This window comes from Tenebrio molitor, chromosome 6 (assembly GCF_963966145.1).
Source record: "Tenebrio molitor chromosome 6, icTenMoli1.1, whole genome shotgun sequence".
NCBI lineage: Eukaryota > Metazoa > Arthropoda > Insecta > Coleoptera > Tenebrionidae > Tenebrio > Tenebrio molitor.
The window spans coordinates 8,484,598-8,509,246 of NC_091051.1; the positions used below are offsets into that span (position 1 = coordinate 8,484,598).

General features: G+C 35.2%; 2 protein-coding genes across 4 annotated transcripts; both read right to left on the bottom strand.

Annotated features, from left to right (window-relative positions):
- Positions 1-740: 740 nt before the first annotated feature.
- Positions 741-15,383, bottom strand: LOC138132900 (TOG array regulator of axonemal microtubules protein 1). Its single transcript, XM_069050612.1, has 14 exons — positions 15,141-15,383; positions 14,410-15,094; positions 13,967-14,363; positions 13,638-13,916; positions 13,086-13,235; positions 12,603-13,033; positions 12,324-12,555; positions 11,873-11,960; positions 11,535-11,822; positions 11,326-11,476; positions 2,757-3,024; positions 1,830-2,192; positions 1,426-1,776; positions 741-1,375 (listed from the first exon to the last, which is right to left on the bottom strand). Exons 1-14 carry the CDS (start codon positions 15,265-15,267, stop codon positions 944-946), a joined length of 4,242 nt encoding a protein of 1,413 aa, XP_068906713.1. The 5' UTR covers positions 15,268-15,383; the 3' UTR covers positions 741-943.
- A 208-nt stretch (positions 15,384-15,591) lies between these two features.
- On the bottom strand, positions 15,592-20,684 carry crm (cramped chromatin regulator). Of its 3 annotated transcripts, none has more exons than XM_069050615.1 (12): positions 20,529-20,684; positions 19,601-19,823; positions 19,280-19,543; positions 19,027-19,230; positions 18,784-18,974; positions 18,512-18,731; positions 18,154-18,458; positions 17,838-18,101; positions 17,640-17,780; positions 17,313-17,586; positions 17,061-17,260; positions 15,592-15,896 (listed from the first exon to the last, which is right to left on the bottom strand). In XM_069050615.1, exons 2-12 carry the CDS (start codon positions 19,803-19,805, stop codon positions 15,801-15,803), a joined length of 2,364 nt encoding a protein of 787 aa, XP_068906716.1. In that variant the 5' UTR covers positions 19,806-19,823; positions 20,529-20,684; the 3' UTR covers positions 15,592-15,800. The 3 variants fall into 3 exon arrangements, with proteins under 3 accessions (XP_068906716.1, XP_068906714.1, XP_068906715.1); XM_069050613.1 differs by having other exon boundaries at positions 17,832-18,101; XM_069050614.1 differs by lacking the exon at positions 20,529-20,684 and adding an exon at positions 20,073-20,502 and having other exon boundaries at positions 17,832-18,101.
- Positions 20,685-24,649: the final 3,965 nt, after the last annotated feature.

A 24,649-nucleotide genomic window follows, 5' to 3' on the forward strand; every position in this document is an offset into this window, starting at 1 on the left:
AACATATTTTGATAAAGAAAAATGTTTTTTAAACGTTTTTCATTTTTATTGTAAAAAGTTACAACAAATCTCAGATTCAGATTTTCTATTTTTACAAATAAATTAAAATAATGTGCGACTACAATTTAAAGTAAAATGATAAATATAAAAGTCGCAATCATATTCTGTCTTGATTTTTTTTGTTAGGTTGTCAATGTTTTATGGTTGGCACACCTGAATTTAAAATTCAAATAAAATATATGTCAAACCAAAACCCAACAAAACGAAGTAGCCATTCCCATTATCACCTTTTAGTTTTTAAGATGGTTTTTATTGTGGAGCACAATACCGTAAACGATTTGCAGGCAATTACGCAATTGAAGAGAAGACACAATTGCAAATGTGGGACCCAAGGACCTAAAATACTAGTTAACTAACATTTTAGGCGTAAATATGAAATAGTTTTGAGAAATAGTGAAATACAATTGACAAAATAGGAAAACCAAAAGAAAAACACTAATGTTTTAAATAATTTATAATATCAATTATTCACTCTAAACTTCCAAAACCCTAACGCATAAAATTAATCACATGATGTGAGAATAACCAGGCTTATTAATTGCTCAGGGACGCCAATCCGCGCCAACCCACTAAATTTGCTTGCAGTCACTTTATTTTCTTTTGAAACTCGGATATCATTTCCTCAGTAATGTCTGTTTAAATGGGCATAACATGAACCAATCTGGTAGAATGACAATACATTTTTTAATAAATAGAAATAATTTATTCTATTATTGACTACATCTATTGTAAATACAATAATAGTTTTAGTCTTAAAATATAAAAACAAATAGATAACAAAAACAAAATGGAAGATGCAAGTGTGTGCAACAAATGACCATCATAACAAAACAGAGGTGAAGTCTTTATTTATTTGTGCCTGCACATTTCAAACATATTCCCTTTACTTCAGGGAATTGATAACTTTAGCTATGTGCCTCATGGTGTGCTGAGGCACGGCTTCTGCGAGCGCCCTTTGAAACTGCTGTTGTCCAGCTAACGTGCTCATCAAAGCTTTGGCATATCGTCGCGTCTCCAAACTTCCCTCGGTCAAACCGTTGGCACCGACAAATAAAAACTTATCTCTCGTTTCTTTCGGTAACTGAAACACTTTTTCAGGCCCTATTCTCATCGCTATATCACTAAGTAGTCGTGTCGCTGCTGCTCGCACCACGCCGTTCTGGTGTGTCGACCCTTTATTGGCCACGACCGCAACAACTTTAGGCACCGAAAGATTTAAACTCATGGCATCCAGAGCGGCGTTTGCGTCGCTGCGAAGGAACTTATTGGTATCCGCGGTGCGCTGAAGAAGAGGTGCTGCGAGTTCTTCCAGTTCCTGAAAATTCGTCAATTACATTCCGATCACAACAACAACATCGAAAATACCATCTCGAGGCCTCTTTTACACGACGAGAATATCTCACTAGATGCGTGACATGCAGTCCTGGCGACTTGTGAGCGCAGATTTCGTATGTTTTTAGCGAGGGCGACGCAGATTGGATGCATGTTAAGTTCCAAAACTTCTGGATGGTTGCGTGCGAGGCGTATTAAGGTGTTTAGTCCTTGAATCACCGTTTCCCAATCACCGCTGTCCATTTGAGCTAATCCTTGATTTAGAATTTCTTTCGGGCGGCTGATCGGTCTAGCTTCCACAGCTTTTGGTGACTTGCTAGCTCTCTTTACTGATGGCGTTCTGACACTGATACTTCGTCGTATTAACCGCTTCGGAGTGTGACCCTAAAGAAATTTAAATCAAATGAAAATTGCTTACGGTGTAATCGATTACCTACCGATTGTTTTTTAGTTGGTGTATTTTCACTAGAGGCTACCGAACCCGGCAATGACATTTTAACGGGACTAATTTCAGCCGAATCTGTAAAATTGTAAGGCACGATATTGACAATGTCGTTGAGAGGAGGTGCCGAATTAATGTTTTTTCGTTCAGTGATTTCCGGTAGTGTCGTCTTTAGGTTCCCTTCCGACCTCGATTTACTTCTTGGATCGGCGAATATTCGGGAATTTTCGTTAAAATCCACCTCGTCCAAAGGACTGTATCGCTTTTCTTCATCTTGAGCTTCTACTTGTTCTGCTTCTTTATTATCTACGTCCTCTATTCTGCCACTAAGTTCCGTTGAACTAGCTGATGATTGTCTCTGAAAATTAAAATATTTGGCAATTCCTAAATAATAAAGAAAGAATAAATTCCTCCGTTGATTTCTTTTTATTTACCACGAATCGTAACAGTGTTCTAATTAATCATTACACTACGGTGATTTTTTTTTTTTAATTAAAAAGAGGCAAAGAATATAATGAACACTGAAACGATTGTTTTTCTATAAATGACGAAAAAAAAGTAGTTTTCCCATACGGTGCGAACTTCTTCGAATTTCAATTATTGGTGAATGAAAATCAGTGAGCGAAAGACAGTGAGCGAAAAACGATGAGTGAAAGTGAAGTGAACGAAAGAGAAACCTTCACCCACTGATAACTACGGATAGAGACTCACTTTCTAGGGAGGTATCGAACAAAGTAAAGTTGTTATTTTTAAGAATCTAATTGTAAATAAAATAAAATCAGATTAATAAATTTAAGTACCGCTGCTGCAACTCATGGACAAGTATATCGTAAATAAATAAATAAATAAATAAACTGAGCTCACTTTTCGGAACTTACATTTGACCAAAAACTGACAAAACGTCTAACAATTTTATACTCACCATAATATCAGGCTCGTGAGTTTCCGACGTTTCTGAGTCAACTACTTGGAAGTTGGGTTCCGGCAACTCAAAGTTATTGTTTTCTTCAAAATGTTCATCCGAAGTGAACCGTTCGAGAACTTGATCCTTCAAGTGGTGCTCTGCTGGCGGCGTGAAATACCCCGAAGACTCCGACCCCGACGACGGAGGTGGCAGTTGTTGAGTAAACACTTGTTGGGGTGAGGACCTTCGAATAATCGGAGTGTTCTGCGGACTTTCCAATTTTGTCCTGCAACAGACAAATTACCGCCAATGCAACATGCAACAGTGCCGTGTTGGCGATCCAGAAGAAAAGCGAAAAATTTGTACTCACTGAATCGCCTCTTCTTCCTCCGTAACAATTTTTACCGGCAACTTGGCCGAATTAGTTTTAACAAAGTCAATAGGAACAACGTGTCTTTTTTTGAAACAGGTGCAGCACGTCCAAAGCGACCACTTCTCTTCGTGCAGTCCCCAAGGATTACTTTTGGCATTTTTTTCGTTGTGGTTTCCGAAAAACGCGGCATTTGTGCACAACATGACGAGAACGGTGCGATTTTGAGCCTGCTTGTTTTCAAACTAATTTTTCAGTGAGGTGTATGTGGTCGCATTGATTGTGCTGACCGGCACCTCCACCCCTCCGCTAGTTGGCCTCAAATAACGTCCTTACAAGTAGACGGTCATAGGTCGATGGCAGAGTGCGTCGCTACTATTATCGACTGTTGTTGGTCCGGTTTATGGCAAATAAAATGATTGACCCTTTTAGTAGGGATCGGCGCGATAAGGGTTCATTTCTCGCAACGAGCCCACTTCCAGGAACTAGTCTGCGTAATCATTTTCGCTAGCTTACGCGACCTTTTTAAAATTCACACGACAAAAGCGATCGATAATTTTGTCGTAATTAATTCTCCCACATACAGGTTCGCCCGGAAAATCGATTCTTTCGTCGAGTTTTGCGCTGGTAATGTTTTATGTTGCGTCGGGGGCTTCGTTCGATGTTTTCATAAATGTTAACGTTTTCATTCGGAGGGTAAACAAACTATATCGGAACATGCAACGATAACATCACTATGTGAATTATGACGTCTAATTCCCAAGCTGTCTTTTAATAAATCACACAAAATACACATTCTATCTCGCCAAAAAAATTTAAAGAATGTCCGGTAAAAAGGCGAATATTTTGATAACACGTTTTCCTTGGAACTACCACATCTACTAAGCGAGTTTACTACAATTGTATTTAGTAGTTACGAACAACAATCTTTAAATTATTTAGTTAGTTCCGTATTCAAGCTTGATTAGATGTCGATAAATGCCACCTTAGATAGACAACGCCTTGCCACAAACTGAAGGTTAATGTCAAGTATGACATAAATCCATAAATATAAAGAAAAGCTCCTCGCGTAAAAGGACAATTAATTAATTTCATGAAAAAAAATAAGAAAGTGTTTTGAAAGAGTTGTTTACATTTAATTTTATAAAACATTTATGCAATGCGGTATTCGAGAATAAGCTGGAATTTTTATCTAGAAAGAAAAATAATGTTATTTGCATTTTAAATATCCACCAGTGCAATTTAAATAGTCTTTTATTTAAATAAATCAAATAACGTTCTAATATCTTGGAGAAATCAGTCCTTTTATGTTAGTAACTCTCCGTTATTTTTAATGACGTAACGCATAAAATTATACCCTATTTGCGATAGGTATAAAACTTGCATTCTACTCGCAGTTATAATATTTAAAGAAATGATTAAAAAAATATATAAAATTAACAATTTATAATAACTAATAACTGGATCTACTTTGTTTATTGAAATTTTGAAATAACAAAATAAAAGGAGAGAAAAAACACTTTCGTTGGGTTAAAAATATCCTTTTCGTGCTCGTTTCCTGAGATACATAATCGGGAAAGTGGTATAGGTATAACTAAATATATAAACTTTCCCGGTTATATACCGAACTTGACATCTGTCAAAGATAACCTCAAAATGTAAAATAAATTGATGTTAATGTTAATGATTGTAGAGTTTATTTAACGAATGAGTGAACTTTGGCTGAGAGTGTAGTCATAATCTGGTAACAAAAATGTCATTTTTGGCCTCCTCAACTCTAATTGACACATTTTGAAGAGCTACGGTATCTTGATTTTTACCCACTATCTGTCACTTTACCCCACGGAGTGTGTAAACCATAGGATGTGAGACCTTTAGTGATAATTTGTTTGCTCATAGAACAGTTTTACAATATCAATCCAAGAAGTTTTTAATATTAGATATTGAAGAGGATTGTCTGTAATTTTCAGTTGCAAAATATATCCATTAGTAGTAACTTTATGACCAACCTAACGGCATTTTGGGAATTCGGTTTATAATGGAAGGACTTTACACCTTTGAAATCTAACTAACAATGTCAAAAAGTCTAAAGATTTTCTTAGAATGTAGAAATTCTAGAAAACATTATTATTAATATCTTTCTGTTTTCTATTATACAATGTGTTTCAGAAATAAGTAGGACATTAATTTTAACCACTGACAGATCTCGTGAAGAACAACAAAATTGTTATGTACCATTTTTTCGAAATATAATTATCATTTCACTATTTTACACGCCCGTAAATTAACGATCTGCTTATTTCCTAGTTATATGACCCAATCAAAGTGACCGTGAAATAATAGTTTTTGCAAAATCGGCGCAAAACATTGTGTTTTTAGAATAAAGTTTTTCGCTCTGCGGCCGAGGTAGAGGATTAAATTTTTAGTTAGTTTTATTCGACTCCACAAGGCAGGTGTTTACGTGTTGATCCTGTGATTTAAACTAAAATTTTGTAAAAATATCGCGTTTATTTTCGATTAGTGAATACATAGATATTGTGTAGTGTATTGTGAAGCGTGCGGGAGTGCTTCTCGAGCCAAGAGAATTTTCGGTGCGACTTCTTCTTGTGCATGAAGGATTTGATATATTCGATCCCAATTGATACAAGTTTTAAGAGAACGAGTGGAAAATGCTGCTACAACAATTCGCAATAACAGAGGTAGGTATTGGAAAGAGTGGAAGAATCATTTCATCGGCGCCTTCATTGACAATAACGGCGGTCACTTTGAACATTTCTTGTAATGATTAGTGATTACTGATTAGTGATTACTGATTAAATTTTTGATATAAAATTTGTAGTTTTCTCCAAAAAATTGTTATGTAAGGTACCAATTTTTTCCATTCATCGTTTAGCTAGTACAAAGGTCTATCAGAAAAAGAAGAAAAAAGTGGAGGTTGTCATTAAAAAAAATTGATGATGATGCGCAAAAATTAATGACGTCATTTAAACAAACTGCCCGTTGCAGGATGGTATTTTTCGAAATAAAATCGACGTGTCCGAGCGATTTTCTGAAACATTATGAATATTGTTTTATGTTCACACTGTAGGTATACTCGTAGTTACTAAAGATCTTTTGTGGTCGAAGCTAAGCTCTAATAAAACATACTGTTTTTCCTTTTCCTATTTTCTACCGTGAATAAATAAAAAAAAATCAGTAGTTGCACTCGTGAAATAATAAAAAAATATTACGCATGTAGGTTAATGCATTCGGCGGCAGCGGAGTTCCTCCCGGCGGTCAGAAATTTTCAGGTCTTGTAGCAGGTAGTGAACGGTAAGGGATTAGCACTAGTGATAAGAATGATCCGATACTTAGGAATTACATTGCCTTTCCTAAAATATTAAATTAAATATTTCTTTATAAGAAGACATACTTCTTGCGACCAATAATTAAAACCATCTCTTTTTTGGTGGGATGCAGGGGTAAATCTCACTTATAAATAGGCCCATTTCAAAGTAAAATTTTTAGTTTAATTATTTCTTTAAAAGCGTCACCATAGAAACTGAGTGAAAAAGGCAAACTTGTAGTGAATGGTGCAAAATTTCGTCAAGCCAGAAAGTTATGTAATAAGTGATAACCGTATACGTTGGAGATGCCAGTCTTAAAAAAACTCGCTGTATACTCATATCATGTACATAAATAGAGTACAATTTGTAAATGCCGTATGTCATTTTAATTTACCCTTGTAAATAAAATTGTTTCTCCCTCTCATCAGTGTATTTATTGCCAATTTCAAGCAAAATACTCCTCCTTATAATCTAGTCCGGCTACCACCCGTCGACTACCTATTGCAGTAATCCCCGATAACCTCGGGAGGAACTCGTCCGTTAAAAAGGGTTATGCAGGTAAAGAAGTGACCACCGGGAGGAACTCGGATACGCCCATGCATTCATGTGGCCCATTTTTTTACTTTCTTCATTAATTACTTGTACACCAACATATTAAAGACTACCATTTTATAATGTGGGCTAGTAATAAATGTTCATTATGTTAAGTGGAAAGTAATGATTTATAGGCACAATTATTATTACTAATTACACTTGATTTCTCATTGCATCCCTTCAAAAAGTTTTGTTATGGTCTTTATTTATAGATTAATTTAAGAATGTTCTCAGTGATCTAGGTGAATGAATTTTTTCATGTCCTAAAAACAAATAATATAATTGATCCGATTTAGCAAAATGATGCGGCAAATATTACTTGTGTCTAAAGCACGGTCTTGATAGTGGCAGGCAACGTTATTTATGTAAGATTAATATGCAAGTTTCATGTTTATAAATTCTACTTATTCTTGAAGGTAGTAGAAATAATGATACAAATGTTAAAAAGCTCTATGATATCATCTTTTCTTTTTAATTAGAATTGCAAAACTAAATTGCCCTTCTTGCATTTCGTAACCTTTCCAATCATGAATAAATTATTTTTCCTGTTATACGCAGAAATAATTTACATATGACAAATCGATAGTAACCTTTCAAAGAGTTGAAGTCTCTTCTGATTATTACTTCAAATACTGCTCGTCTTGTTCTTATTTTCTAATTTAATAAAATACGGAAATATATAAATCATTTCACCTTTACTTGCAAACTAACCGTTTTAAAATATTTTAAATTTGAATATTAAAAAAAATTGAAAATTGGATTATGTTATCAAGATATTTTGAGAATACAGTAAATTTTCCAGATTTTTTTACGGTAAGTTAAATAAATAAATGAATGTTATAACTGGTCAATTACATAGAAATTTTAAATAAATCAAATTTAGATCAGATTTAGATTACAGAAGATACCTAGCGTGTATGATACTGAGGGAAAAACCATTACATATATCGATCCGTTTACTTTGCTGACTTCTGATCACGAGCAGCAAGCGTTCTAGTCATCTATAATTAAGAAAATACCTTCTTTAACCCATTCTTAGTCAACTTTGATCTTTTATGCTCCGACTTTACCATTAGTTAGTTTTAAGTGGGTCTTTCTTTATGATTATTTTATTGAAATAATTAGGATTAGCAGATAACCTACCTAGTCAATAAGTTACAGTTACACTATCCAGAAGACATAAGGAATATTCTTATACAAATTTTTGAAACTTTACCGTTAGCAAGGATAGTTGATAGTCATAATTTAGATTTTTTACTAAATATTAAATACGTAACAGGTAGCACCTGAAATTTTTGCGATTGAAAAAATAAAAATAATAAAATAAATGTAAACTACAAATGAAAAGTATAAAGTCAACTACAGTGTACTCTCCCTTTGCGGACACTCCTTATAAGCGGACATCTCCCTTAAACGGACACTTTTTGAGGGACCGACAAAACATGTATGGCTTTGCTAATAAAATTTTTCCTCTTAAGCGGACTTCCTATTAACCGGACACGGACACTCAATTTCGGTGTTTAACGTCTCACGAACCTCTCTTATGCGGACAGTCAGTGTTGTAAAAATGTAAAAACATCGGGATTTCCCCTGAAGTCTGTTGACGGGTGGAAACGGAACGGTCTAAGAACTGCGTGCAGTAGTTTTAATTAAAAAAAAATTTGAAATAAAATTTGTCATTTTCTCAAAAAAATTGTCATGTAAGGTACAAATTTTTTTCATTCATCGTTTAGGTAGTAGGAAGGTCTATCAGAAAGTGAAGAAAAAAATGGGGGTTGTCATTTAAAAAAATTGGTGATAACGTCATAGTTCAAAAATGGATGACGTCATGAATAAGTGAAGTAACTTAAAATAAGCACTATGAGAAATTAAAATTGACCTGTTTCAGCGTTTTCGACAAATATCATTAGTTTTGAAATTATTGAATTTATTCCATAAGTAGTTTCCACACTGTATGATGTTTCTTAAATTTTTATAATTGAGACTTTTGTGAGGGATGTCCAAACCATGCAAAAGTTTAAAATAATTCATGTTTTTGGATCAAGTTATGAATTAAAAAAGGTATAGCTGACTGTATTTAAATTTCGTTAGGGTCGGAAACTTATGTGAATCAGTCTGTATAATTGCTACCAAAAAAAAAAGAAAAAAAATTAGACACTTCTCTCCGCCACTAAGTAATATTTTTTAAATAAAAAAAATAATACTGTCTGTCATAGATAAAAATAGACTAACGTGTGTTCAAAAAATGTGTGGTCAAGTGGCCTTGTGTTTGCTGTTGTTTAACATATAGCGTACCTTCATGAGCTGTCAAATATTTCCTGAAACAGGAAGCGTATAATGATGAAACTGTGGACGATTATCAATACGAATTTCAGGAACCGTTGAAAAAGTTAGGAAAATAATATAAGACCAACCAAAAATTCGAATTTGTCATTTATCACAACAAATGAAGACACGGTCAAAATGAGGTTATGCATCTGAAGGATTTGTTAACTATGTAGAAGACGACCTACATTAGAAAACGAAAGAAAACCTAGGCCTGCTAGACCACACATTTATTTGAACACTCCTTACTTTCACAAAACAAAAAAATCTCCCTAAAAGTTATAGTCTGTTCAATTCTAAATTTCCACCACCTGTTGAATTATGTTGGCAAAATAAAAATATTTCTAAATTGGGGATTGTTATCCAAAGTTGGCAATATAATTATTTTTATAGTCGTTTTCAATGACATCCGTGCTGTCGGTATGACAGTATGTTGCCATCACTTGCTGTTTCAGTTTAGTAATTTTGACTTTTCTAATTTGGTAAATTTATCTTGACGCGGCAAATTGACAAATTCAAATTATTATTTATCATTTCCGACAAAAAATGTAGTCTGATTTGGATTCTGAGGATGACTTCGTTTAACCATGTTTTACGCCATGTTGAAGATTGAGTTTTACCGTTTGTTGTTGATGTTTCACGAAATATAAATTATCTTTTACCATAACCTCAATTTCTTGTTTGACATTTTTTTAACTAGGATGTTCTTATATTCTGAATACTGGTTATGAATTTGTGTGTACAATCTGCACCAACATATTAAAAATGACACTGACAGCACGGATGTCGTTGAAAACGACTTTAAATAATTATGATTCGAAAACAACGTACAGTTGGTTGCAAAAAAAAAACGGAAAACGAAAATTTTCCTAACGTAAATTTGATTTTATCCATTTGTCAATTAATTGTCTACTTGACAATACCTATCAGATAATTTAAAAAAAATGTCATTGAATTTTGACGTTAATTCTAACTTCTCTCTCGTAAGAAGGTTACATACTATTGAAAAATTGTAAAAATGTGTCAATTTTATTCTCATAGTTCCCGTTTTTTTTTGCAAGCAACTGTAGTTTACTTGACGCTAAAATGAAAATGCTCTAGTTTCTAGTAAAATGTTTCGAAAAGATAAAAAAGTTGGCACCCGAGTTAGGTACTATGGCGGACAATAAATTTAAGCCGGGCTGTCATTGGCTTGACATCAAAATGTGAAGCTGGCATTATGTTCAACTAACCCCATTTTCGATTTTTGTCATCCTTGTCATCGTGACAGCGATAATCAAAATTAAAATTGGGAAAAAAAGCGTGCACCAGAGAAGTGCTACTACAAATCAGTTATGCTAGTGCATCAAGATCTGTAAGTTACGAAAAGGACGAAGGAAACGCCAAACAGCTTGAAAACCTTCAGTTTGACAAACTGACACATCAGTCATAATGACAATAAATAGTCGCTTGCATTGACTTTTTTGAAATGTCAGAAATTTGCCGGCCTAAATTTATTGTCCGCCATAGTAATAGACAAATTGATGAAAAAGTAGGAAATATTTTTTCGGCAAGTGCAAAATTCTAATATTTTAAAATCTTGAGTTGTAAAAACTGAAATTGACAGACACAAATACAACCTGATGCATTTTTCACCAAACATTGTTGCCGGTTGTTTTTCTAACTTAGGTAGAATACAGTGTTGGTGGAAATTTAGAATTGAAACAGACTTTACTTGCCGGACTTACTCTTTAATTGAATATAAGCATAATATTGAAATAAAGCTATTTCAGTTTGAATTAGAGGCAAAAATCGAACTATTTTTTTAAACAATTACATCACCTGCAATGCCAAAGACACATTACCAAATTGTTGTGTTTTGCTGTTTTTATGGACTATTGAACGTGATTCGTTTTATTATATTTAAAGTTTTTTTTTATCGGTGTAATAAAAATACCTACCTAAGTTAAACAGAATAAACGAAATTTCTTACCTGTTGGTAGATTCTTGAGCAATCAGCGGTCGCGTGTAGTTGTCTGACGTGTGCCGATGTGACCGAAACTTCAATTTTGTGTCCGAACTAATAGGAATCGGAATTCCTGATCTAAACTCCCTCAACCAAAGTCCGCTTCTGGCCGAAGAACCTAAATATTTCCAAAAACATATTCAAACCAATTCAATTTAGTAAAAATGTTTAATTACCTGTGGAAGTAGTAGACGATCTACTAGAAAGTGAATACGAAGTGGGTTCATGAGCTTTAGCGTGACCATTGTAAATATGTTCGGAAGAAAAACTCTTTCTGAACTGCTCCGCTTGTCTGAAAAATTGCTTGGCCCTGTTGCCGTTAATATCACCGAAAACCTCCTGGCTATCAACATTTCTACGTCTCCTGGGCGGAGAATTAGACCTTCCACGGTCGTAGTTCCGGTAATTTCTTCCATTAACTTGAGACGCATCGCGATGGAGAACGTAAACCGGGCACAGTGTAGCTACGAAACTTATCTTGTTAAAAAATAACACAGAAAAATTCAACACTCACCTTTCTCGATAGACGGATTGTCTATTTTGGGAAACGCCGAAGCATCGATGGCCCAAATCTGCTCCTTATTGCCGTTGTTGGGATCGTCCTGTAAAAATTGATTTTAATCGTGTGTGCCATTCGATTTCGCGTATTAATACACCCCACCCCGAAAAAATTGTTCAAAGAGATGGGACGGAGCGCGTATAAACGACACAATAACATTCTTATTTTTGGAAATTTAATCAGAATTATCACTCTCAAAAAACATCCGCAGTAGAAAGAGTGCGGCTGGTTGATCAATAGACGGCACCAACTGTGCACGACACTTGTTTGGCCGTCGCTGTTCGTGACATTGCATGATTTACAGAGTCTGACGTCACCAATACTTACCATAATTGTAACAATTTTACGACCACTATTCGAAAAAAAATAACCCAATTCGAACCCAAAAAAATTATACTCTACTCACATAAGAATAATCGTTGTACGATGAAGGACTCCTGATTGGGGACAACTCCATATCGTGCCTTAGATTATGTTTCCAATAATTGTTAGTCGGAACTTTAATCGAGCTCAACGACGAAGTTTTATTGAGACTGGGAGTTCCTCCGCAGAGCCAGTCAAACTCCTCTTGTTCTCTAGGACTTGAATATCTGACGCACCCATCTAGATCTACCGTCGGTAGTTGTCGCCTCGACAATCTATTCACAATTGTAATAACAACAAATTAATATGTTTATCACATTACCTTGTTCTGACAACTGTCAAAAGATGATCTGAATCGTCTACATCTTTTGACATCTCATTTATTGCCTCTAAGATCATCGAGTTTCCTGCCACCTGAGCCAAACTCGCCAAAGTCTCCAACGCAGCCTGTCTGACAGCTCTCTTGTTGTCCTTCATGGCATCAAACGCCAAGTGAATCCCCCTCGCTAAGTCGATCTCAGAGCTGGGGAAAGTCCTCGCTGCAGCTATCAGCGCTTGCAGAGTAGCCTCGCGAACCCCAGGCTCTATCTTTAAACTTTCAAAAAAACTCTTCGGCGAGTTTCTCTTCATCAAGAGAAGCGACAGACGCACACCTGACGGCGGCAACACTTTGATAGCGTCATTGCACAGCTGCCCGTACAGTTCGTGCAGCTTCTGAAGGCTCATTCCCGATATAACCAAAGTCAAAGCTTCCTACAATACATCGATTTGTGTTTACTCGACAAATAAAAGATGAACAGTTAACCTGTGCTCGATTCTGGAGGCGTGACTGCTTCTCGCATGAAAACAAAGTTTGTAGTAATTGAGCGGTGGAAATCGAGTCGAAATTCAACGAGTTTTTGCGTGAAATAGTAATGAGGTCGTCTAGGGCCCGGCTTCGGATCCAAGTGTCCTCCTAGGAAAGTTTCAAATGAACTTATTATGATGAATTATGTGGAGTCAACGTTCTAGTTTGGGTCGTTATCGGACCATTTCATCGGGAAAAAATGGAACAACACTCTAATGTCATAATCGATAGTCATTGACATGTATGAGTGTCGCGAAGGCAAATCGAAATTTGGCGGATATTTGGCGGAGGCGCCGGAACAGACTGTTCAAATTATTTTTAAATTGGCCCAAAATAGCTGATTAATTCATGAATATAAATAAATTAGGCGTGACACGCCACAACCCCCAAATGCAAATATTTGGCAGTCTGACGGCGTCACGTTAATTTATTCAGCGAACTCACATTTCATTTGACCTACTTAATAAACTGCTAAATGTTTACACGGCACCCTCTTGACACGCTGCTCACCTTATGAATAAGATCGTGAACGATTATTTCCAAAGGGGACGGACTCTTTACTTTCGCATTTTCTTCCTTGTCGTCTTTGCACACTTGGAAACTCGCGTACGTGTTGTTTTTTTCCTCGACGCCTTCAGGTCGGCTTTCTTTGTCTTGCACAGGCGGCTTCTCTTTGCTCCTCTCGGGACTCCTGGTCAAATTGTGGAACACCTCGATTTCGTTGTGCACAGGAATAGGACTGAATTCGTCTTCGCCGCGACTGTGTCTTCTCGTCCCCTTTTGCTCGCTCTGATTCGGCAAAATACTCAACAACTGAACATCGCACCGACGCAACTTACCTGTTCTTTGCTTTTCGATTCTTTTGTTTTGCCGTTTTGCGGCAACGGTATTTTCGAAATGTGGATCCTTCCCAGCTCCGGAGCCGACTTGTGAAGCCTCCTCGGCTTGATTTTCTTCCTAGGAGTGGGAGGATTCGAGCCGCCTGTCGTTATCCTCACTGGAATCATGCTTCGGTGTTTTGTCTTGATCGCCGCGACATTATCGCTCACGGTGATTTTAATGCTCGTGGGGCGGTCGATGATGACAGAAGTTTGTACGTCGTTATCATCGCTGGATTGCTGGTTACTGTCACTCTCAGGAGTACGCATCTTGACGACTTCACCACCGAAATGAACCTTGCGAGGACTTCGAGTTACTAGTTCGGATTCGCTGTCGTCAGTCATTCGAGGGTCGTGTCTGCAAAAACAAAATATACCACACCACACCATCTCAAACCACTCACCTCATCTCTTCGTTGTCTGAAAAATTGTTGGAAGTCAAAGAGGAAGTGTCTTTCTCTTCGTGAATCTTCATCGTTATTGCCGGTCCAGTCTCTAAGGTAATTTCAGTTTCTAGAATCACATTGTCTTCGTTCGGTTCAGTCGGTTTTAAATGTAGATTGTGCTCTTTGCAAAGCTCTTGGAACTCTTTCCTCCTCTCGGGACCGATCAAATTATTGAATCGCTCCGCCCCTAGTTTACTTCTGGTCTTCACCAAGGAACAGACTGAAGTCTCGCGGAGAAAATCTTGACCACTGGCCAAAAACAACTGACTTATAAGAAAACTTAAAGTATCTTCGCTTATTGGATAGGTTGAAAAATAAGGAACTGCCATTAGTAACCCTTGCATTAAGTGACTGTCTTCCGGAACCACAGTCATCAGTTTCCTCAGCACCTCATTAGGATGAGGACTGTGTCTTAGGTAAATGCGTAGAACATCGATAGTGCCCTTGCGTACAGCTGGAGCCACATGCGACAAGTTTATTATTAAATCTGGAAGAAGAAATTCCATGTGCTTGTCCAGGTTGTTTTGTTCAATCACGGGAACGAGGTCGGCCAAAACTCTCAAGGCATGTTGGCGGACTTCACGCTCGAGATTTCTCAAACGATCACGAAGGACAACGAATAAGACTTTTGGATCTAAATCATCTAAAAATTTAAATTAAAAAGTGAAACTCGAGCGGGGGTGAATTACCTGGTAGACGTTTTGTGCGTACTATGATTTCCCATAACCAGGTGAGTGAAATTGGGCCATCAAGATTGCCTGAAGGAACTCTTTGTATGAGAGAATCACTTCCTGAACTGCTCTTGTAGTCGATCATTTCGCGAAAATTAACACACACGTATTATTAAGTCACTGACATGATGGTAGCTTGGAAGATCGTGATCCGGTCACGTTTTACTTGGTTATGGCAAACAACCCCGTTACAAACATTAACTTTCGGGTAGATTTATTGATTGCCTTAAGCCAATAGAAACGTCACCCGCCCTGTTAGTGTTACAAGCAGCATTTGAATTGGCAGGATTTTTATATTAAAAAATTTAAAATATCTGTGAAACAAAAATTATTTACGAATTAATATCGTGGGGAGAAACATGGGAAACTAATGTTGCGGTGTTGACCGAGGAAATATAAAAATCTAAAGTTGTATATTACACGTTATAATTATGTACAGACACATTTCTATCACAATTTCAATAAATAAAGTTAAAATCGAAAAATTATTTCAAACCGTATACAATGTTATCAGGTTCTTCACAATCGTAAAATATTTTTCAGGTTTTTTTGAACACTATTATACAAACATGTAACAAACTAATTTACAATAATACTAAAGACGTGCGGATTGGTCATTTACTTCTTATCTATGACTTGAGCAGCTAGATCTGCAAATTTGGCCGTGTAGTCCACGCTGGCTTCGATTAGCAATGTATGCAACTGGGCCTCCACCTGAAATTAATAAATACTGAAGTAATACCAGTTAATTTATTTTATTTTGCCATTTACAAGAATTTCCATTCGTTTCCCGTACACTGCTAAAAATAACCACCCCGCTATTATGCAACCATACTTACAACGCCGTCTTGTCAAATTTTAATAACATGTCAATTAGGAAAATTCTCATTTAAAAAAAAAATGAATTGATCTATCTTCTTCCTAATGAAAAATCGTTGCAAAGTGGAAAACAAAAATAACCTCTACTTCTTTAAATTAAAAAAAATACCTAACTTTTGATTTTATGATGATTATTGGAATTCTGATTGTTTTTAATAAGGACAGCACGGTAAAAAAAATATGAGGAAACTGAATTAAGCGAAGCGAGCTCACTACACTACGATATACTTGACACACATTTATCGTTACTGTGCCGCTCCCTGATGTGTGAAGACATGAGTAATGTTTCCTTAGATTTTTAAGAATGGCCCAAAAATTGTTTACACGCTATTATTAATTCTCTACAAATATGTAAGTGATTTGAATACATATATTTTAATGTTTCAGCTTGTTTTACAGAAATTATTATCTTCGCTTTTTTATTCTTATTACTTTCGTCGATTTTGTTTTAAGTAAAAAAAATTCTCATCACAGTGAAACTCTTCAAGCAGTGCTTTTTCTTCTTGACAAAACACGGTCAAAAGAAGTGATTAAATTTTTATTAATAAGCTACAGTTTTTGGAAACTCCTTGTGGTGGCAGCACTTTGCGTATTATAACAGTCCACACCTGCTGTATTATAACCGGCCTGTTCAAAAATGTAATTTGAATGATCCCCGCAGAGGGGATATTATTGAGGATATTATTCATCTTAAGTTGTTTTTGTGTTTAGTGTTGTCATTGTTCTTTATTATATTGCGCATTGATTATTATTTAAGCGTGAAGCGCCTAAAGTCTCTAGATTTTATCTGAGAACTTTATGAAGTGCCCGTATTGTGGCGCCCTCATCGGCGGAAATTGGCTCTTCCTCAGAAACATTTTTATAATGCATTTTTAATGAAATGAACAGGCCGTTTATAATACAGCAGGTCGTGCACGTCTAGCCATTCTTACCATAATTTTCATTACAAAAAAAAAGTAAAACGACCAGTCTGTTAAAAATAAAAATTCTTAAACTCACATCTTGTGACAAATGAGTATCGTCGTTTGACATGCTGACCATCGACTGATTTGTTTTCGACGGACAGTCCAAGTGCCCAAGCAAACTACTTAAAGAATAATCCGTGACGTCTGCATTTATCCACTGATTTTCATTTTCCTTCAGTATCTTCGTGATTCCTGTTGACATCGCCGAATTTGACTGGTTGTCACCCAGTAACCCTAAAACAGCGCAAGTTGCTACCAATGTTTTCTAAGACGTTGCAAAAAGTACCGCTGAAATTCTTCTCAGAAATGCCTGATTCCTCTGTTAATTTATTATTATCACCCAAAAGCAGCGAAGGAATTCCAGAATTGTCTAACAAACCTCGTGGTTCTTCTAAATTAGACAGTTCTTCACTTGATTTACTCTCCTGTGGTACAATATTCATTGACACAATCTGGTGCTTACTTTCTGATTTATTGGGAACCAGTTTCCGCTCAACAACTAATTGTTTATATCTGATCCTACCTCTGTTTCGCATTTTTGGATTCAACTTTTGTAAAGTCTAAAAATAGTGTTATTTATTAAATTAAAAACCAAATCAATCGACCAACTTACTTCACGTTGATGAAACAAATGAACCATGGAGGTGCTTGTATCATGAAAGGGTGGTTCCTCTGAAGCTTCATTACTCTTTGACTCAACAGTCCTAGAATTGACCTGTTCAGTTTCTTCAGACTTTATCTCATTCACAGTATTCTAAAAACATCAAAAATAAAACACAAAAAATTGTCACACTGCAAACGTTACAATTACTTCATGATGTGCTTGATTTTTCTTAACCACCTTTGTTGCCAAAGGTTTTTTAAACTGAGCGTTACTCTTATTGCTGGCACCACAAACATGTCCACATGTACATTGCATCACTGTTTTATTACACTGCAATTTAGCCAAAGATAGTAATTTTTTTAGAGAATTTGTTAAATTATTTTCTTGCTTGACGTCAGCTCCATCTTGTTGAGATTGCGGCTGGGAGTTGTCCCAACTATATTCAAGAAACACTTTTGAATTAGACCCAAACTGAAAAGACCTGAGTACAGTACATTACAATTTTTTTCTTTAGGTTGTTTACCATTAAATAAATTTCACCCACAGTCAAACTGCCGCAATTTTCTACAGTCCAACCTTGTTTGATCTGCTCAATTTTGACATTTTTTTCTTCTAACGTTATGTCTTTACTATTTGAATTCACCTGAGGAGTTTTATTGTCACTTTTACTACTAGGCAAGTCTGGAACTTGCAATGACAAAATTGTACTAACAGCTTCATCCACAACTTTATTGACGGGAGTAACTTCACAACTGGCACTCTCATCACCATTCACTTTAGATTGTAACTTTTCAATTTTACTTTCAGGTTCCTCCTTCTTCACTTCTTCTGCAACAGATCACGCAATTAACACATTTGTGCAACACTGTAAAATTAACAACCTTTAGACTTAACACCCTTTCTGGTTTCAAACGCGGTCAGTGAGATACTCTGACCTGTGAAGTATTCACTAATATCTATCGAAGGCAGTTCAACGTGAGCATCTGTTGGAGGTCTTAATCTTAACAGAGGAGTGAGCAACCGCAAGCTTGTGTCAATTTCTTTCTGATCAGGTACACAGTCCTTGGTGGTGGGGTTTGTTGAAATCAAAGCTTTGTCATACTGGTGAAAATTTTGATTAAATCAAATTTGATTCAAATTAAATTCGAGTTACCACAACAGCTTCAGAATTCTTCCACCTCGCGTTAATGCAGGTAATGAGAGAACTGAGTCGCTTTTGAAGCGAAACAGCCACCTTAATTCGAGGATTTTGTGCCATGCTCTGCACTCTGAGAAAAGACACCATATCCCTGGGATTTAACTCCACTAAAACTCTCGTGGGCAACTTCAAGTCGTCGTATTTTTCTGAATGAAAGATTTTTATTAGAACTTTTTCAAGTCGTAACGCGGGACTTACCATCCAACTGATTTAATCGCCTCAACGCCCTGCACATTGGCGTCTTGACCTTGATCATCTTTCCCTTGGCTCTTAATGAAATTGAACCTTTAGCTACAAGAACATTCAATTTTTGCAAATTCTTTTTTTGCACAGATCCAATTTTTCGCCTTATTTCTCCATAGTTGATTAAAGCGTACAATTCTTGTACATTTTTGGGTATTTCTACAATTGTCAAATGAGCATAGAAAACGTATTTTTTACTTGGCCTTACTGTCAGAAAACTTCAACAAGCCAGAGAGCATGTGAAATGTTTTGTAATAAAAGTGTCTTATTTGATGTTTGGTTTTGATCAAATCATCTGTAACACCTTTCTTTTTTAATCTTGTGCTTATGTACATATGAATGCTCTCAAAGTCTTTGCCATGTTCGTTCAGCGCTTCAAAAAACATCTTTTTCTCTTCGGAGATCCATAATGGATTGACAGGTTTCTTGATCTCTGGCTTGGGCTCTTCTGGTTTAACTTCTTCCTTCTTTTCTAGATGTGAATCAATTTAATAAATGTACATATTTTTTCAAGTTTCTACCAACCAACCTTTCTTTTCTATAGTGGCGTTATTAGAAAGGTCAAATTTCATTTTTTTGAAAACGCGAGCGCTGGTGCGAAGCTGTTGAGTCTTGCCGTCAACATTGTCAATATCATTGTAAGATACTGACCCCAATAGAGTTTCAATTGGCCCTACTTGGGAAAGGAAGTCTTTGCAGTTGAGAGTGACTTCATGATTTTCATTTTCACTCATTTTAAGATAAGTGAGTTTCTAATAATGAAAATGAAGATTATTAGTAACATGCTGTATCTAAAATGTTTGAAAATTGAACAAATACAGGGTCTACCAAGTCAATGAAGTTAACTTATTTTCCTCTTAGTTGGAACATTCTTTTTTACAAATTTCAAATAGCAGAAGCGTCGAGTAATTATATTTATAACTAATCAGTTGGTACAGACACATAAACTCGCTTTATATAAAAAATTGTAGGTTTTATTCTAGTCTTTAATAAAAACTAACCTTATTTACATTTTTATTAATATTACATGAGTAGGTCAATTTCGTTGCAAATACAACATCTAGAATTAAATTCGAACAAAAATCAACATCCAGTGAATTCTCTAGCAAGTTTCAACACAAAAATATCCAGCAATTAACTCTTTCATACACTTGAGCAACATGAACTCTTCACGCTTTTTAATCACAAGAAAATACCGTTGGAGGTTAACACTAGTTCTAGAGATGACTTTATTAAATAAAATATAAAGCAAACATAATAAATTTTATGAAACACCAGGGTCTCATGCATCATATAAACAATAAAGGTGACTTAACCTCAATTCTGTAATATCGCAACACAGTTCAAATTTTTTAATAGTTTGCGAATGCTACGTACGCGATTAATCTTTTTCTATTAATTTAAATATTCACGATAAAGACTTGCATAATTTTAATGTAATAGTAAAATTGTTTTACCACAATCCACCAACAGGTCAAAAAATTTGGTCCATTACACTCAACATAACTGTACTGAAGTTGATGGTTGTGAATGCTGCTACGTGATGCTATTCAGCTCTTTGGTTCTTTTGCTTCTGGTTAGATTAATTATTAGTTGAACCACCAATTGGAAATCTTCGTTATTAATCAAGTTTAATTTCTAATTTAACCCTGTTCAACCCGTTCAAAAATTATTCGAGTTCTTAAATGAACAAGGATTAAATTGTCTATTTCATTACAAATATGGAAAGAGTTGTGAAAAAAGAAACTTGCTTTATGTAATTTTTAATTAAAAAAATAATGGCAACAGTTTGTTCAAACAACTTTTGAAGAGAGGACGCCATGAAAAGATTTAGCAATTTTGTAACTATAAATTTTTTGGCTTTGACTCAAAACGTCAAAACCCTTTTTTGAAATGTTTCCATTGTAAAAACCTAATGCTACCTACTACCCTTCAAAAGTTCATGCTATCTGAAGTAAAAATGAAACAATTAATTGATACTTAATGATTATTTCTACCACGACAACAAACAAGAAAAATTAGGTAGTTAAAAGACTCAAGTCAAAACTCTCTTGAGCTACTGTTGATTTGTTAGATTGAAAATTTACAATTATCCCAGACATTTAACTGTCCAAAGACCAGAAGTATTGGTTTTACTAAAACTTAAATTCAAAACCTTACAAACTCGTAAAAAACACGTTTCACTTTAATGGTTCCTAATCATGGAATTTTACGTACCTACCTAAGTAATAACATAATTATCCCGGTTTAGAATACAAAAACGTGTCTATTTCTATACATAACTTTAATCATGTTACGAGTTTATCAATTTTTGTTATGTCATATCAACATCAATAAAGAATATATTATTATTTTCTGGCATTATTTGACTGAAGTACCTATTTATTTTTCCCTTATCTTTATAATGACAATTATGTTTAGAAAATTATATCTTCTAAAGGTCATAACTCACAATAGAAATAAATAAACACAGCTAGAAATTAATCTGTAACCTATTCGTTATTGTTAAACACCATGTAACAATAATAACAATATACAGCGTGATCAACAATGACTGAGTCTGTTGGCAATGAAACAATTGAAAAGTACTGGTGTTTTTTTGTCTCTTAATTGGTAGGTACTGACAGGATTTTTTAACTTGAGACGACATTAAAAACATTTTTAGTTCTGCCAGTTATATTTATGCTATTACAAAAATGAACCTTTCATGGTAAATTTGCCAAATTTCATTGTTACCAACAGATTCAGTAATTCGTGATTACACCGTATTTACATTTATATAATTACAATTTCAGTTCTTTCTTTTCTAGAGTACCTAATTTAAGTTGTTTAGTTTAATTTTGTATTGTTTAATGCGGCATATTTTGTTACGTTTTGGGAGAAGGTATATACTATAATCGCCCAATTTCTTCATTTTATTCATTAAATATACCTACTGGGTATAATATGATATACATATACAACCCATATGGGTTGTGCCAGAAATGGTAGATAATCTCTCGAGTTTGAGTAGATAGAATGAAATTAATGTCACACTACAAAGATATTCATTGTTGAAGTTATATGTTGAAAATTGATTATTCCAGATACCTAGGTACCTTTTTTATTTTTTCTTTATTTGAGGCAACGTGCATTTGAATTTTGGATAACGCTCTTGGGGGTTTGGGCACAGATCATCTACCTTCAAGCGTACTAATCTTTAAAAAAATGGAGCTGATTTTTTTATTAATGATTTTATGATTTCTAATATTAGTTTCCAAATTTTCAGCTTTTTTTCACTTGAAAATTGTTTTCGAAATAAACGCTAATGAAGGTTTCCATTTTATTCGTGGAGTAATTAATAGTAGGAATAATAAAATAATCTACTAGATCAGTTAGGGGAGAGTGGGGTCAGTTGTAACATTTTAACTTTGAAGACTTACAGTAATTTTGAACTTAACCCTCCACCACCCGGCGGCACGGTAATTTTGCCGGAGTACATACACTATTACGGATAATAGGTACTATCAAGTAATAGTGCAGTGCAACATAATTACCGGCGTCTCGCCTCCACATTTTGACTTTTTTGTGTTTTATGTTGTGTGTCAATGTTAAGGAATTTCCTCACGATATGACATGAGTATAATAATATACCTTTTTGAATTTCAACCACCAATTGATATTAATAGCTGGACTCGAACAAGTAACCTTTCGCAAGGTTTGTTTATTTCTGTATAAAATGGCACTATTCCAATTGTTCCAACCACCAAAAAAGCTTACGGAACGATTGAAAAAGTTTGGAAAAACTCGACCCAGGGCCGGGTCAGTTGTAACAGTTCCTGATTTTTTCTTGTAGAGGTGTTAAAATAGTTAACTGTAAAGATACGAGAATTAAATTTTCAAATTAAACTAGAACAAACCAAGGAATGTTATAAAAAATCCAGCAAACCTGTTCATCGTTCATTGTGAAAGATACATTACTAAGTTAAATGAAAATAAATAAAATCGTTTAAATTTAAAAAAATCAACTCAGTTTTTTTTAGTTAAACTTGAAGCTGTTCTATCTCCAAGCTCCAAGAGCGTTATGCAAGATTCGAACATACTGACCCCAACAGCTTCAAGTAATATACCGACCCAAAAAAAATTAATAGGTACTCAATTCCAAGAGATCTTTGTAGGTTTACCTCGAGCAATTTTTTTTTTATAGGAACTGTGACGTGATTTTCACTAAATCGATATAAATCCGAGGGATTGTTCATCATTTCTAGCACATATAATCACTATTTTTTGCTTCTTATCAATTAGCGTTTTATTCATTTTTTACAAAAAATGTGATAGTTTTTACAGTAGACAACGTTTACAATAATGTTAATCAGTATTTTTATCAAATATTGCATCAATTTTTTTCACACTGTGTAGATGATCGACAAACTTCTCTAAAATTCTAAATACTTCTCTCAGATCTCACACATTCAATGTAAAATCCGTTTACTTTGAGAACAGCATACAAATAAACCAAGATCTTTCTGTTAGAGCCCCATAATTATTGCTTGAAATATTCTTTCTTCCTCATTACATCCGCATTAAATTGTTGTATACCTAAGCATACTACATGTATACTTTCCTAACCTGTACAATTAAATTTGTTGTCCAACATAATTGTAAGAATTTCCATATCTGTGCATATTTTTAAAACACAGAGATCGTATTCAATGTTACAGATATGATAAACAATTTTAGTATCGGCTTTTCCATGACGTTATATCTGTAAACTATCCTACCTCATAGCTGTAACATAATTTAAGTAGACATATTTTTTGCTGAAGATTATTCTATTTCATCATTAGTCCATTAGTTTGCTAAGAATTTAATCAGTGCTTCATTAACGTTGTTATAAAGCTAGCTAAAAGAACACGGAGCTAGGTAACAAGATGTAGGTACAGCTTCCCCAGTGTAGCTTGAGCTGTGAGAGTCGGATGCGCAGTGGTCTAACACTGATTTTGTTGCATTTCTTTGCTGCTTCCAGGATCTCTTTATCGGACCTCTTTATTCAACTTTGCGCATCCATCACAGCTCAAGCTACAATGGGCAAGCTGTAGAGCTAACTATAACTAAAAAGAATACGGAGTGAGGTATACAGTGTGAAAACTTTAACTGGAATAAAATTCATAACTGGGACATAGGTAATTTTTGTAAAAAAATCCCGAAACAGGGATTTTGTTTTTCCTTGCCCACATTTTGGCGTAGGTAGGTATCTGCTTCTAGAAGTTCGCAACCACCCCTAACTTTTTTTTCAAATGGAAGGGTATGCCAAGTGACACCTCGTTTGAAAGGCTACTTAGCAGGGAATACAACGCACTTTTTTTTTCCTGGATATTTTCAAAGCCTACGTGCTAAAAAATAAAAACCCATTTTATAAGTTGAAGACTATTTAATGCAACAAATGTTCAAAATGGACACCGCTTCTTTCTTGGCAAATTGCAAATCGGTAGTAACATGCATTCCTTACGTTTTGTAACATTTCCGGTGCGATTTGCCTCATTTCATGCCTAAAATTGAACAGCATTGATAACCCTAAGCAACGGTATTAGGCATGAAA